The 13,647-nt window shown below is 38.8% G+C and overlaps 1 protein-coding gene across 6 annotated transcripts in view; it reads left to right on the top strand.

Moving 5' to 3' along the window:
- TEX15 (testis expressed 15, meiosis and synapsis associated) overlaps nucleotides 1-13,647 on the top strand; it is a 93,959-nt gene that overhangs the window by 31,350 nt on the left and 48,962 nt on the right. For all 6 annotated transcript variants that reach the window (XM_089327327.1, XM_051834099.3, XM_089327329.1 and 3 more), the window contains one exon: nucleotides 3,304-3,469. Coding sequence is in view for 3 of the 6 variants with exons in the window: in XM_051834099.3 (XP_051690059.3) it covers nucleotides 3,304-3,469 (166 nt within the window). In the remaining 3 variants the exon portion in view is untranslated. The remainder of the gene's footprint in view (nucleotides 1-3,303; nucleotides 3,470-13,647) is intronic.

The following is a 13,647-nucleotide window of genomic DNA, read 5'->3' as shown; positions in this document are numbered from 1 at the left end:
AGAAAAGGTGAAGAATGAGAGAAGACATCCTCAAATCATCGATCTGACCGAGGAGTAATATCTGGAATGTATAAACCCTTTCAAAACTTAGTAACAAGAAATAATCCAATTAGAAAATATGAAAATATAATAGTAATGTGGACAGAGTTTTCATCAGATTGAATCTATGGGTGGCAAATAAGTTCATAAAGAGATGTTCAGAATTATATCTGATGCATATGACCTGTTCCGGAACCTGTTCTCTTGCCTTCTCCCCCACCTGTCGGGCTTCCGCCACCCCCCAATAAACCTTTCCTCTAAAAAAAAGGAGATGCATATGAAAACCACAATGAGATATAACTGCGTACTTGTTAGAACAGCTGGAAAGAATAACAATGACAAATGCTGGTGAGAATGTGGAGAACCCAAATCAGATTACTCACATTCTGCCAGTGGGAATGTGAGAGAGCGCTGCTGCTCTGGAAAGCGGTTTGACAGTTTCTTTAAAAGCTAGACATATGCAGTAGTAATAGCCAAAAATTGACAATGGCCCAAATTTCTAGTGAGGGAATGTTAAATTATGGCATATTCATGTCATGGAATGCCACTCAACAATGAAGAAATGACCTGATACATAGAACAACCTGGTTTTGATCTCAGGGGCACTGTGTGAATGGGAAAAAAAATGAGGTTTCCACAGGTTACATACTGTCCCTGAGAGGTAGCAAAAGTATGAAGATGAAGGACAGATGAATAATTTTCAGGATTTAGAGTTAGGGCAGAGGAATGGAACGAGGGGAGTCATTATGAATATGAACATACATATGAATGTTTATCAAAGAGTGTCACAAAGGAGACCTTTTGTGATGGTACAGTTCTGTATCATGTAGTGATTGTTGGGTGACTATATTTGTGTCAAAATATTAACAGCACATAAAGCTATGTTATGAAACTATCAAAATTTGTAACAATTATTACAGAATGGTAGAGGAATGAGGAATGAATTGTTTTTGAAAATCATCTGGTTTTCTGTTAGTTTTAGCACTGTTTTAACTTTATCAATAAGACTGATAAGTTTTTATGAGGAACAGTTTTATGTTAGTTGTATTCATTTATATAGAAATTGCCTTAAGCATTATATATGGTTGATACTAGTAATTTGAGGATTTTATATTTGCAAATTCCTTCTGCTTGCTAAAATTTGCAGTCAATACTTAGCAATGCCCTTTGTATCCAAGTCCAAAATTGAAATTTAGCGATGTTTTCTTAAACATGTGGATGGGGCCAAAAATTTGAATCACCTGATGCACATATTTCTAGCTAAGATCGAATGAGATGATGTTCTGCCGTTCCTTTTCAGTTCTTGGTACTATGTAAGTGTTCTTTGCATAGTCTTAGCTCTACTTCTTTTGCATTTTTATTAGTGATTTCACTGTTACAAATGTGCCCCCGTGTGATGCTGAAGTTAGGAGGTTATGATTACCTTACAGAGAATTTTCATGTGTTAGGTCATCTTCTTTCAGACTTGAGTCAGTTTTAGTGAATTTACAATGTGGTGGGCCAGTGCTGTTGCCTAGTGGGTAAAGCCGCAGCCTGCTGCACCAGCGTCCCATATAGGTGCCAAGTCCCAGCTGCTCCACTTCCATTCCAGCTCTCTCCTATGGCTGGGAAAGCAATGGAAGATGGCCCAAACCTTGGGCCCCTGCACCCACGTGGAGACCCGTAAGAGGCTCCTGCCTCCTGGTTTTGGATTGGCCCAGCTCTGGCCCTTGTGGCCATGTGGGAGTGAACCAGCACATGGAAGATCTCACTCTCTGCCTCTGCCTCTGCCTCTCTCTAATTCTACCTTTCAAATAAACAAGTAAATCTTAAAAAAAATGTGGTACGTCCTGAAAAAGGAAGAAATTCTTTAATTTGTAGTTAGGCCTCAGCAAAAAGTGCTGAAGAAACATTTTATAATGCCTGGTGAGACCATAGAAAAGTTGAGTAGGGGCCAGCATTTTGCTGTGGCAGATTGAGCCACTGCCTGCCATGCTGGCATCCCCTACAGGCGCCGATTTGAGAACCAGCTGTTCTACTTGCGATCCAGCTCCCTGCTAATGTTCCTGGGGAAGCAGAGGAAGATGACCCGAGTGCTTGGGCCTCTGTACCCACTTGGGAGACCCAGATGAAGCTCCTGGTTCTGCTGAGGCCGTTGTGACCATTTGGGTAGTGAAACAGCAGATTGAGGATCTCTTTCTCTGTCTCTCTGTAATTCTGTCAAATAAATCTTTAAAAAGAAAAGGTGAGAAGCAGTTAACTTAATAGATTTATGAGATGGTGGCTGACTTAAAAAAAGCTTAATGGGCAGTGTTGTTGTGAGACTAAGAGCCAGAGGAAGTTCAATAACAGCATTACCCAGGTCAGGAAATTTTTAAGCCCTTCTCGCCTAGGGTTTGGCTGGCTCATTTCAAGAAATGATACCATCTGAAGAAATGTTGACCTTGCAGGGAAATTGGTTCTACACATCAGGAGGTTTGCAAAGAACATTTTAAATACCTGCAAAATGTTATGTAGGAAAAGGATTATGTGGAAAAGCAAGTTTCGACACTGAGGAGACTGTCTTGATGCTGGCAAATGAAACTATATAGTGTAAATGTGATTTCAGTTCTTAAAAGTGATCAATGCTCACAGGAATCTTTCCTCTAAGAACAGTTGTTCAGTATTCACTAACTCTGATAGAATATACTATCACAAATAATAAGAATCAACTGTATTTGCCTGCTACCTCTGAATCCTCTTCCTTAAGGGAGTGTTTATTCTTTTATGCATGTAGTTAATTATGATAGTGTTCTTTAAAATTGCTCAATGTCCTTAGAATGCATATTTCCTCTTACTCATGCCTCTGTATCAGACAGCAGTTCACAAAAGTGTTCTAGTACCTTTGCAAATCAAAATAACTGAGTCAGATTCTGGTATGTATATTACCTCATTTTTTCTCTAGAAATACAGAAAGATTTATGTGGTAGCTTGTGTAATGATGTGCATTGTAGAATCAGTTTTCATCTTAACTTGAAAACGAGTAACTTGAATTCTCTATATCAACTTTTAAGAACTCTAATAGGTATGTAGAGAAAAATATGGGTAATGTTTTTTCATTTATATAAAATATAGACAGTCCATATTACTGTTTCAGAATAGGATAAATATAAATTGATGCCTTCAATTAATGAAAATTCTAAGTACTTGGTTATTTTGTGTCTTCAGATACATAGTTGATACAGATATACAGTAGTGTCATTTTAAACACAAATAACGACTTTCCACTTTCTTTCTTCTCTCTAGTTTATTTGTCACCTTGTTGCACCAATACTAGAGAGTATAGTTTCATACATGATACTCTCAACCAGTGCAGGCTTGATGTAAGCTGTGATCTGCAATTGTCGTGGCAGTTTGGTGACACAAAACTTGTCCACAATGAAGATCTGGAAAAAAAATTCACTGCTAAGAGGTAAGTTACCATGACCTAAATGTGTTTGAGATTTTGTTTTAGTTCTATTTTCTATGCAGTCTTATGCTAATTTACTTCTGCCATTTGAGATTTAATAAGTATTACCAAGAAAATAAGTAGAGATAACTATTTTGTTACCTTCTCATAGCTCTTATAATATCAAAAAGGTTAAGTGTAAAATTTGTCAAATTTTATTAGTAAGTTTCATGTATTGTAGTCAGATTTCAGACATCCCCTTCCAATTTTTTGATCTTGATAAATTTTTTCAGAAGCATGCATCACTGTTTATTAAGCAGCCATTTTGTAGTTCCCTAAAACAACAGCTAAAGTAATCAGAAAGTAACTTCTTTTCCATTTTCCCAACTATTAAGAGACTGAGTTGGATTTTTTTTTTAAATATTTTATTGGGGCCAGCACCGTGGCATAGTAGGCCAAGCCTCCAGCTGAGCACCAGCATCCCAGGCGGGTGCCTTTTCATGTCCCAGCTGCTGTTCTTTCAGTCCAACTCTCTGCTTATGGCCTGGGAAAGCAGTAGAAGATGGCCCAAGTGCTTGGGCCTCTGCACCCACATGGGAGACCCAGAAGAAGCTCCTGTCTCCTAGCTTCAGCCATTGCAGCCAATAGGGGAGTGGACTAGAGGATGGAAGACCTTTCTTTCTGTGTCTCCCTCTCTCTGTCTGTAACTCTGCCTCTCAAATGAATAAAGAGGGGCTGGTGCTGTGGTGCGGCAGGTTAAGACCCCAGCCTGCAGGGCTGGCATCCATGTGGGCTCCGGTTCGGGTCCTTTCTGATGCACCTGGGAAGGAGGCGGAGGATAGCCCAAGTCCTTGGGAACCCTGCACCCACGTGGAAGACCCAGAGGAAGCTCCTGGCTTCAGATTGGCCATCCATTGGCAGCCATTTGGGGAGGGAACTGGCGGATGAAAGATCTCTCTTTCTCTCCCTTTGTTTCTACATCTCTCTGTAACTCTGTCTTTCAAATAAATAAGTCTTTTATTTAAAAAATCAAATAAGTATTTTAAAATATTTTACTTATTTGAAATGCAGGGTTAGAGGGAAAGACAAAGATTTTCATCTGATGGTTCACTCTCCAAATGGCTGCAACATCTGGGACTGGGCTACACTGAAGTCAGGAGCTTCATCTGGTTGGGTACAGGGTCCCAAGCAGCTGGGCCATCTGCTGCTTTCCCAGGTGCATTAGCAGGAAGCTGGATCAGAAGTGGAGCAACTGAGTCTCAAACCAGCACCCTTAGGGGATGCCATGTTGGAAGCAGCAGCTTAATCTGCTGTGCCACAACTGCAGCCCTGAGTTGATGTTTTAATTTCGGATTATTGTGTCTGTCTTTTTCCAACTATTCCACTAAAACCAGTCTTTCTCGGCGGCTTCCACTATTTTGGACACTTAAATAATATTTCTGGAAAGCATATTGGTATTTTGACAACAAAAATAACTGCAAATGCAAAATTCTCAGTGTAAATATATTTTTAAAGATTTATTTATTTACTTGAAAGAGTTACACAGAGAGAGAAGGAGAGGCAGAGAAAGAGAGAGAGGTCTTCCATCCACTGGTTCACTTCCCAGTTGGCCGCAATGGCTGGAGCTGTGCCAACCCAAAGCCAGGAGTCAGGAGCTGCTTCCAGGTCTCCCATGCAGGTGCAGGGGCTCAATGACTTGGGCCATCTTCTACTGCTTTCCCAGGCCACAGCAGGGAGATGGATCAGAAGTGAAGCAGCCAGAATACAAACCGGTGCCCATATGGGATGCCGGCACTGAAGGTGGCAGCTTTACCTGTTACGCCACAGTGCCAGCCCCCAGTATAAATATTTTGTATTAATAGGATAGATCTTGTGTAAGTACAAATTTGGTTTGGTGTTTTTCATTTTTTCAGTCTTGCCTCCTTTACCATTTTGCAGTTTAACTTAGAACCTAATTATAACTTGCTGGACACACATAGGGAACCTGTTTTGGAATGTTTAGGAGTTGTTTTATTAGTTTTAAATCATTTTTTCTTGACTTAGACATGGTGCCTTACTTGGTGTCAGTTTGGAGATTTAGAATTGGTAAACATGACAAAATTAGTTGTGGCATATTTTTTTCTCTAAAACCACTGCTTTGAGTGACATTAGAAGGGACTGAATATATCTTATCACTTCTGGATTGAAAGAACAAATTGATGAAAAATGAATTCCTGATGTGGTTTTTGATTTTGGTTCTTTGAAGACATTTAAAATTTTATTCTTCATAATCCCTATTAGTATTACAGAAAAGTAAAAACAACTACTCAGTGGTACATGACATGTATCTAATGACCAACTACAATAGGACTTAACTCTTCTTATTCACTCAAATTTGTTTCCCATAGTACTTTTTAAAAACATTTATTTGTTTATATGAAAGTCAGAGTCACAGAGAGAGGGGGAGAGACGGAGAGAGAAATCTTCTATCCGTGGATTCACTCCCCAGATGGCTGCAAAAGGCCAAAGCCAGGAGGTCAGAGCATCTTCCAGGCCCCCCACAAGGATGCAGGAGCCCCACACACTTGGGCCATCTTCTGCTGCTTTTCCCAGGTCATTAGCAGGGAACTGGATCGGAAGTGGAGCAGCTAGAACTTGAACCAGCGCCTATATGGAATTCCAGTACCATAGGCAGTGGCTTTACCAACTATGCCACAGTGCCGGACCCTCCCCATATAGGACTTAAGGCATTATGTTTATTGTTCTCTTCTCCCTTACTATAAACTTACTATAATGTGAGTTTTATCTTTGTTTTTGTGTCCATGGTATAAAACAATCTGGCAACACAGTGGGAGTTTAAATGTCAAATTAATCTTTTATCTCACTTTCCAAAATCAGTGATACCAGGAAGTAATGTTAAGGAAAAATTGGAAACAAAAAATAAACAGAATGGTTAGCAGGACAGGATAATACAATGGAGAAGTGAAAAGTGACTGTCTCTGGCTTTAATTTTTATCAGTCTTCTTAGGGGAGAAAGAATAAATTTATATATCTACACTCTCAGAACAAGTGAATAACTTTAAAAAGATATCAGTCTCATTTATTTTCTTGAAAGATTTATTTAGTTACTTAGTTATTTGAAAGGCAGAGTTACAGAAAGAAGAGGAGAGACAGAGATCTTTCCTCTGGTTCACTCTCCAAATGGCAGCAATGGCCAGGTCAAGCCAGGCCAAAGACAAGAGCAAGGAGTTTCTTCTGGGTCTCCCACATGAGTGGCAGGGGCCCAGGTACTTGAGCCATCTTTTGCTGCTTTCCCAGGCCATTAGCTGGAAGCTGATCAGAACTGGAGCAGCAGGGACATTAACATCAGCCACAGTCTCCATTTCTTATTTCCATTGTGTCTACTACTAAAGCGTGAAATCAGCAAAAACATATCAATAATCTGAATGTCTGTTTGATCACTCATTAAAATTTAAGTGCCTACTGCATCTGACATTATTTCTGATATCTTCAGAAAACAAAGAAGAGTTTTCTCAGAGGCCCTAAAAAGTTTTTATTTTAGTAGAGAAATATACAGCTAAATGTAAAATAATGTAATGTTTTAATAAAGATGTGGGTGCACATATAAGGAACCAGTTGTTCCTCCTAAGAGTCTTGAGAGAAGATCTGAAGTAAGTCTTCAATATTTAGCTGGCCTTAATGAGTAGAAAGCAAGCTTAGTTTAATTCTTATTAAGTCTCCTGCTCTGAGTATTGGTATCATTTTAGCCTTTTTTTGTTTAAGGTAACTTTTGAAAATATCAAACATCTGAAAAGATAATTTTACTTCTTTTTAAGAATTTATTTATTTATTTGAAAGAGTTAGAGGTAGAGAGAGGTCTTCCATCCGCTGGTTCACTCCCCAAATGGCCACAGCAGTCAGAGCTGGGCTGATCAGAAGCCAGGAGCCAGGAGCCTCCTCCAGGTCTCGTATGCGAGTGCAGGGGCCCAAGCACTTGGGCCATCTTCCACTGCTTTTCCAAGCCAAAGCAGAGAGCTGGATAGGAAGTGGAGCAGCCAGGACTTGGACCGACACCCATAAGGGATGCTGGCAACTGCAGGCGGCAGCTTTACCCGTTACTCCACTGTGCCGGCCCCCAGGATAATCATTTTAAATACTGCCTGTTCTCAGCTCGATGCTGTGGTTGAATCTGTACTTAATGGCTGGATTTACATTTTGCCCCAGATATGTAGCCTGAGTCAGCCATGGTTAATTTTATTCATATTATTGATATTTATTTCCAAGAACAGGCAAAACTGAGCTGATGTGGACCAGTGACACACTGAGGCTTTAGGTCTCTGGGGAAGAGAAACCAATCAGATATGAACAAGGAGACTTCCTTTTCTTGCTGTTGAAACTAGCACCCTGGGGAGAATAATGAGACCAATATTAGGATCATCCTAACACTAAGTACAGCAGAGCAGCAGATGGGAGAAACCTGAATGCCTGATGACATGTGGCGTCACAGAACCAATTAACCCTGATAGAGGATGATGACTTCTGAACTTGCTGGGAAAAGTTAACTTATTTTTTAAGCCAGTTTGAATGGATTTCTGTACTTGAAGTCAAAATCTCGAATTGAATTGAATTTGGTCCTAGGACAGGGGTATTGCAGGTAAGAGGTTCTAAGACAGGCATTTGATTCAGAGAACAGGAAGGACCCTCACTGTTCCGGTGTGGTGGGTTGGTGGTAATCTCTACCTTGCTGCACAGATCATGTCTGTCATGAGGCTGCAGTTTTGGGGAAGATTGCTCAGGACATTGAAGATATTAGAGTATCTTAATTATTTACTGCATAGACCCAATAGCAATCTTTTTTAAAAAAAATTATTTATTTGAACGAGCTGTATAGAGAGAGATGTTTTCCATCCACTGGTTAACACCCAAGGTGGTCACAATACCAGGGCTGAGCCAGGCTGAAACCAGGAACCAGAGGTTTCATCCCAGTCTCCCACGTGGGTGCAGGGGCCCAAACACTCAGGCAGTCTTCTGTTGCTTTTCTCAGGCCATTAGCAGGGAACTGAATCAGAAGTGGAGCAGCCAGGCCTCAAACTGTCACCCCAAGGAATGCTGGCTTGCAGGCTGCAGCTTTACTCACTATGCCACAGTGCTCTGAGATCTAGCTTTTAAATCATTGAAAATTCAGATTTGATTTAAAAAAAAAAATTTCTTCTTCCTGCGTAGTTTGATAGTTCAGTTTCTCAAATTGAGCTCAGAGAATTCATCTTTCCAAAGTTAGTGATAATATGGACTAACAAGGAACGACATGTCACAGGAGATAAATGTAGGACAAAGCATAAATCTCTTGCCTTACTTTTTTCCCAAATACCTCTCTTTAAAATATTTTCTGCCCAGTAAATGGAGTTCAAATTCATACAGTAAAGATTTATCTTATTTGAAATTTGATATCAAAATTACAAAAGTAAAAAGAATACCCTTTGACCCAGAACTCCAGTGCTAGGAATTCATTTTCTTGTATCTTTTTAAAAGACTTGTCTTGTTTATTTAAAAGGCAGAGTGATGAGAGAGATATCTTCCATCCACTGTTTCATTCCCCAAATGCCCACAGAGCCAGGCCAAAACCAAGAGCCCAGAACCCCATCTGGATCTCCGTTGTGGGTGGCCAGGGCCCAAGCATCTCTACTGTTTTCCTAGGTTATTATCGAGAAGCAGAATCAGAAGAGGAATAGCCTGGAATCCCACTGGTGCCCATATGGTATGCTGGCACCACAGGCCAAGGCTGGACTTACTACACTACAATGCCAGCCCCCAGTATTCCTTAAACCCATGAACATTAACAGTCTTTCCATTTTTGTGTGTGTCCTTTTCTGTACCTTTCAACAGTGTTCTATCATTTTTGTTTTAGAGGTCATTCACTTCCCTGGATAAATACATTCATAAGTATTTTTATAGTTATTGTGAGTAGAATTGCTTTTATGATTTCTGTCCCAGCAGTTTCATTATAATGTATAAACAGCAACTGATTTTTATGTGTTTATTTTTTAGCCTGCAACTTTACAGCATTCATTTATCAGTTCTGGTAGTCTCTTAGAGGAGTCTTCAGGTATTTTGTATGTATAATCGTATCTGCAGTCAAGGATGATTTGACATCCTCTCTCCCTATTTGTATACCTTTTATTTCATTCTCTTCCATATTTGCTGTGGCTAAGACTAGACCTCTTGTACTGTGTTGAATAAAAGTGGTAAGAGAGAACATTCTTCTCTTGTCCAGATGGCAAAGGTCAGTATTGTCCAGCCTGTAGGCCATGTAAGGCTCATGAAATCATTTTGTCTGACCTTGTCAAGACAACCACAGGCTACACTGGAAATTTCAGTAAATCAATGGCAGGCTAATTTTTAAGTTGATAATTTTGTATGGCCTGTAAATGATATAAATACACGAATGGCCCTTGGCTGAAAAAGGTTCCTCTCCCCATGGCTAGAAGAACTGCTTTCAGCTTTTCTGCCTTCAGTATGATATTGACTGTAGGTTTATATAACCTTTATAATTGATATGCGCTCTTTCTATACCTAGTTTGTTCAGAGTTTTTATAACAAATGGATATTGAATTTTATTTAATGCTTTTTCTGCATCTGTGACTACAATCATGTGGCTTTTGTCCTTCATTCTATTGTATTACATTTATTGATTACATGTTGAACCATCCTTGTATCCCTGGAATAAATTCCACTTGACTGTGATAATGTTTTTGTTGAACTGTTGGGTTCAGTTTGCTAGCATTTTGTTGAGAATTTTTGCATCTGTATTCATTTGGGATATTAATATGCATTTTTCTTTTTTTGTTGTAACAATGTCTAGTTTTAGTATTAGAGTAATGCAGGCCTTGTAGAATGAGTTGGAAAGAAGTCCTTCCCTGTTAATTTTTTTGCAATATTTTGGGAAGAATTTAGTGTTAGTTCTTCCTTAAAAATTTGGTAGAATTCAAAAGTAAAGCTATCTAGTTCTGGGAATTTCTTTGTTAAGAGACTTTTTATTAATGATTCAGTCTCATTACATGTACAACTTTCCTGTGTGTTCATGGTTCAGTTTTGGCAGGTTATATGTTTCCAGAAATTTGTTCTCATTTCTTCTGTGTTTAAAAGTATGTTGCCAGGCCGGTGCCATGGCTCACTAGGCTAATCCTCGTCTGCGGCGCCGGCGCCCCAGGTTCTAGTCCCAGTTGGGGCACTGGATTCTGTCCCGGCTGCTCCTCTTCCAGTCCAGCTCTCTGCTGTGGCCCGGAAAGGCAGTGGAGGATGGCCCAAGCCTCCATATGGGAGACAAGGAGGAAGCACCTGGCTCCTGCCTTCGGATCGGCGCTGTGCAACAGCCATAGCGGTCATTTTGGGGGGTGAACCAACCAACGGAAGGAAGACCTTTCTCTCTGTCTCTCTCTCTCACTGTCCACTCTGCCTGTCAAAAAAAAAAGAAAGAAAAAGTATGTTGCCATATCATTTTTCATAGTAATCCCTAATAATCCTTTCAATTTCTGTGATATCAATTGTGTCTGCTTTTCCATACCTAATTTTATTTCAATTTTCTTTTTGTTGTTGTTGGTTAGTATAAATGTTTGTTGATTTTGTTTATCCTTTCAGAAAACAGCTCTTCATTTCATTTTCTCCCTGTTGATTTTTTTTAACTCTTTTTAAATTTCTGCTTTGATGTTTATTATCTTCTACTGATTTGGGGTTTGGTTTTTTCTTTTTAGTTCTTGAGATGTATCGTTTGGTTCATCATTTCAGAATAGCACCACCCTAGGGACTAAGCTTTTAATATATACCTTTGAAGGTCACTCAAGCTAGTATCTAAATTATAGCACAGACTTTGAAATTGGTGATTATTCAGGTTGTCTGGGTAGACCTAGTTTAATCACAGGAACTCTTTTTTTTTTTACTTCTTAAAAATGTTATTTATATAAAAGAGGCAGAGTTCATGTATTTCATATATACAGTTTTAAGAATGTAATGATACTTCTCACCTTTGCAGCTTCCCTCCTACTCTCTCCTCCTCCTTCCCTTCTTATTTTTCTTTTAATTTTTACAGTGACATATTTTCAGTTTACTTTATAATCACAAGCTTAACCCTCCACTAAATAAAGAATCAAGTAGTAAGTAGAAAAACCACTATTACTTAGGAGTATAGACAGGGCCGTAAACAATAATCAGATCTCAAGATGTCCATTTTACTCACATGTACTACAGGTTTTTTTGTAATCTGTGTATTAGTTACCACAAACCAGGGAAAACATGAAAATTGTCTTTTGAGGATGGCCTATTTCACTAAGGATAATGGTCTCCAGTTGCATTCATTTTGTTTCAAAAGCCAGAATTTCATTCTTTTTTATGGCTGAATAGTGTTCTGTCATGTGTATATACTACATTTTATTTTCCAGCCGTCAGTTAATGGACATCTGGGTTGATTCCATATATTAGCTGTTGTGAACTGGGCTCTACACATTAGCACTTAAAAAATAGAAGAGGGAAGCAGAAGAGTGGATCAGAGAAAGGAAATGAAAGAGAAAAAGAGATTCAGGAGCGACTCAGCCTGCCTTTACAGGCTTCAAAGATGGAGATAATAACCCAAGGAGTGTGGATAACGTCTAGAAGCTGGGAACAGCTTCCAGCTACTAGCCAGCTAATACTACAACTGCTAGTAATTGACTTCTACCAACCATCCCTAGAACTTCACCTATCTTAGACTTAGATACCTGAGATAATAAAGTTAATTATTTTGAATCCACACTCTGTACATTTCCCATCCATTAATCACTTAGTAGCCATCTCAGTTATTAAATTGTCACAGTAACTGTCATAGTTCTCTTAGTAATTCTTAATTGACTTACTCCAAAGTTGAATAATGATGATACTGAAAATTCATATAGGCCTAAGAAGAACTGTAAGAGTGGTTCCTTTAAGTCAAAGGTGGGGAGGGAAACTTTTTTGTGGAAAAGGCCATTTGAGTATTTATAACTTTATTTGTGGACCATATAAAATATCAACTTAAAAATTACCATGCTATAGATTTTTTGTTTCACCAGTAAATTATTTATTGAAATCAGCAGGCCAAGTGATTTCACAGGTCTTATACCGCCTGCAGGTTGATGTTCCCTTCCCCTGCTTTAAGTGAAAAACAGAATTTTCAGCTGTTGAGGAATGAAAAAAAAGTGTGCTGAGGTTGTTGCCAAGGCTACAGTCAGCATAAATCTTGTATCCATGAAATTATAAAAGAGGAAAAAAATTCATATTAGTTCTGCCATTATACATCCAACTGGAGAAGTTACTGTAGTGCACGATTAAGTGCTTAATTAAAATGAAAAAAGAAATTTGGATTCCATACTATCCACAATTTTAAAGTATCTACTGAGGGTCTTGGAATGTATTCCCTGTGAATAAGTGGGGATTGGAATATTGTACTTTGGACCTATTGTATAATGACTTCTTACCAGTAGCAATCTGATGGACTTGAAAATTAGTAAATTCTCTTTCTAGCTCTCCAGAGAAATAATCTCATTGCTTTATTTTCTAAAAGTACTTACTTGAATAATTTAATTCTGTCCTGTAGGCACCCCTGGTATCTAAATATCTCATTTATACTTTTGTTTCCAGTTAAACTTAGGGATAAGATACTTCCTGTGTTGCATTTACTCAACAAAAACTTTTGTTTCTCTACTGTATGCAGTCTGTCTTGGAACCTATTCTGGATGATGTGATTAGCTATGACTAGGTATTCCATCTGAGGCATATATACCTTCACTCTGTTGGTTTCAGTAGGGAGCTAGCGCAGTAGCACATACTTAATTAAAAGTTCATGATCTTCAGAAAGATACACAAGCTTCTAGTCCTGTTTTTACCACTTATTAATTTTATATTAGCTTCTATAACGTCTTGATTTCTTGAAAATTGAATAAAATAGTAATTTTAAAAAATAATAACCCAAATGAGAAACCCACAGACAAGACTGTAAATATAAATTCCAACACCTGAATACTGGGCTAATTTTGGTCTTTCCACTCCAGAGCTTAAAGAATCTGTAAGGTGTAGGTTTGACACAAAATCTTCTGTAGTATTGCTGCATGAAAACATGGGAAGGATGGACAGGCAGTGTGGCTAAATCACCACCTGGAATGCCTGGAACACCTTCATCCAATGTCAGATGCTGTTGGAGTCCCTGCTGCTCCACTTAA

This window comes from Oryctolagus cuniculus, chromosome 2 (genome assembly GCF_051225735.1).
Source record: "Oryctolagus cuniculus isolate XC-2025 breed Fujian yellow rabbit chromosome 2, ASM5122573v1, whole genome shotgun sequence".
NCBI classification, from domain to species: Eukaryota; Metazoa; Chordata; class Mammalia; order Lagomorpha; family Leporidae; genus Oryctolagus; species Oryctolagus cuniculus.
Note: the sequence above shows the minus strand (reverse complement) of the source record. Positions and strands in the feature narration are given on the sequence as shown.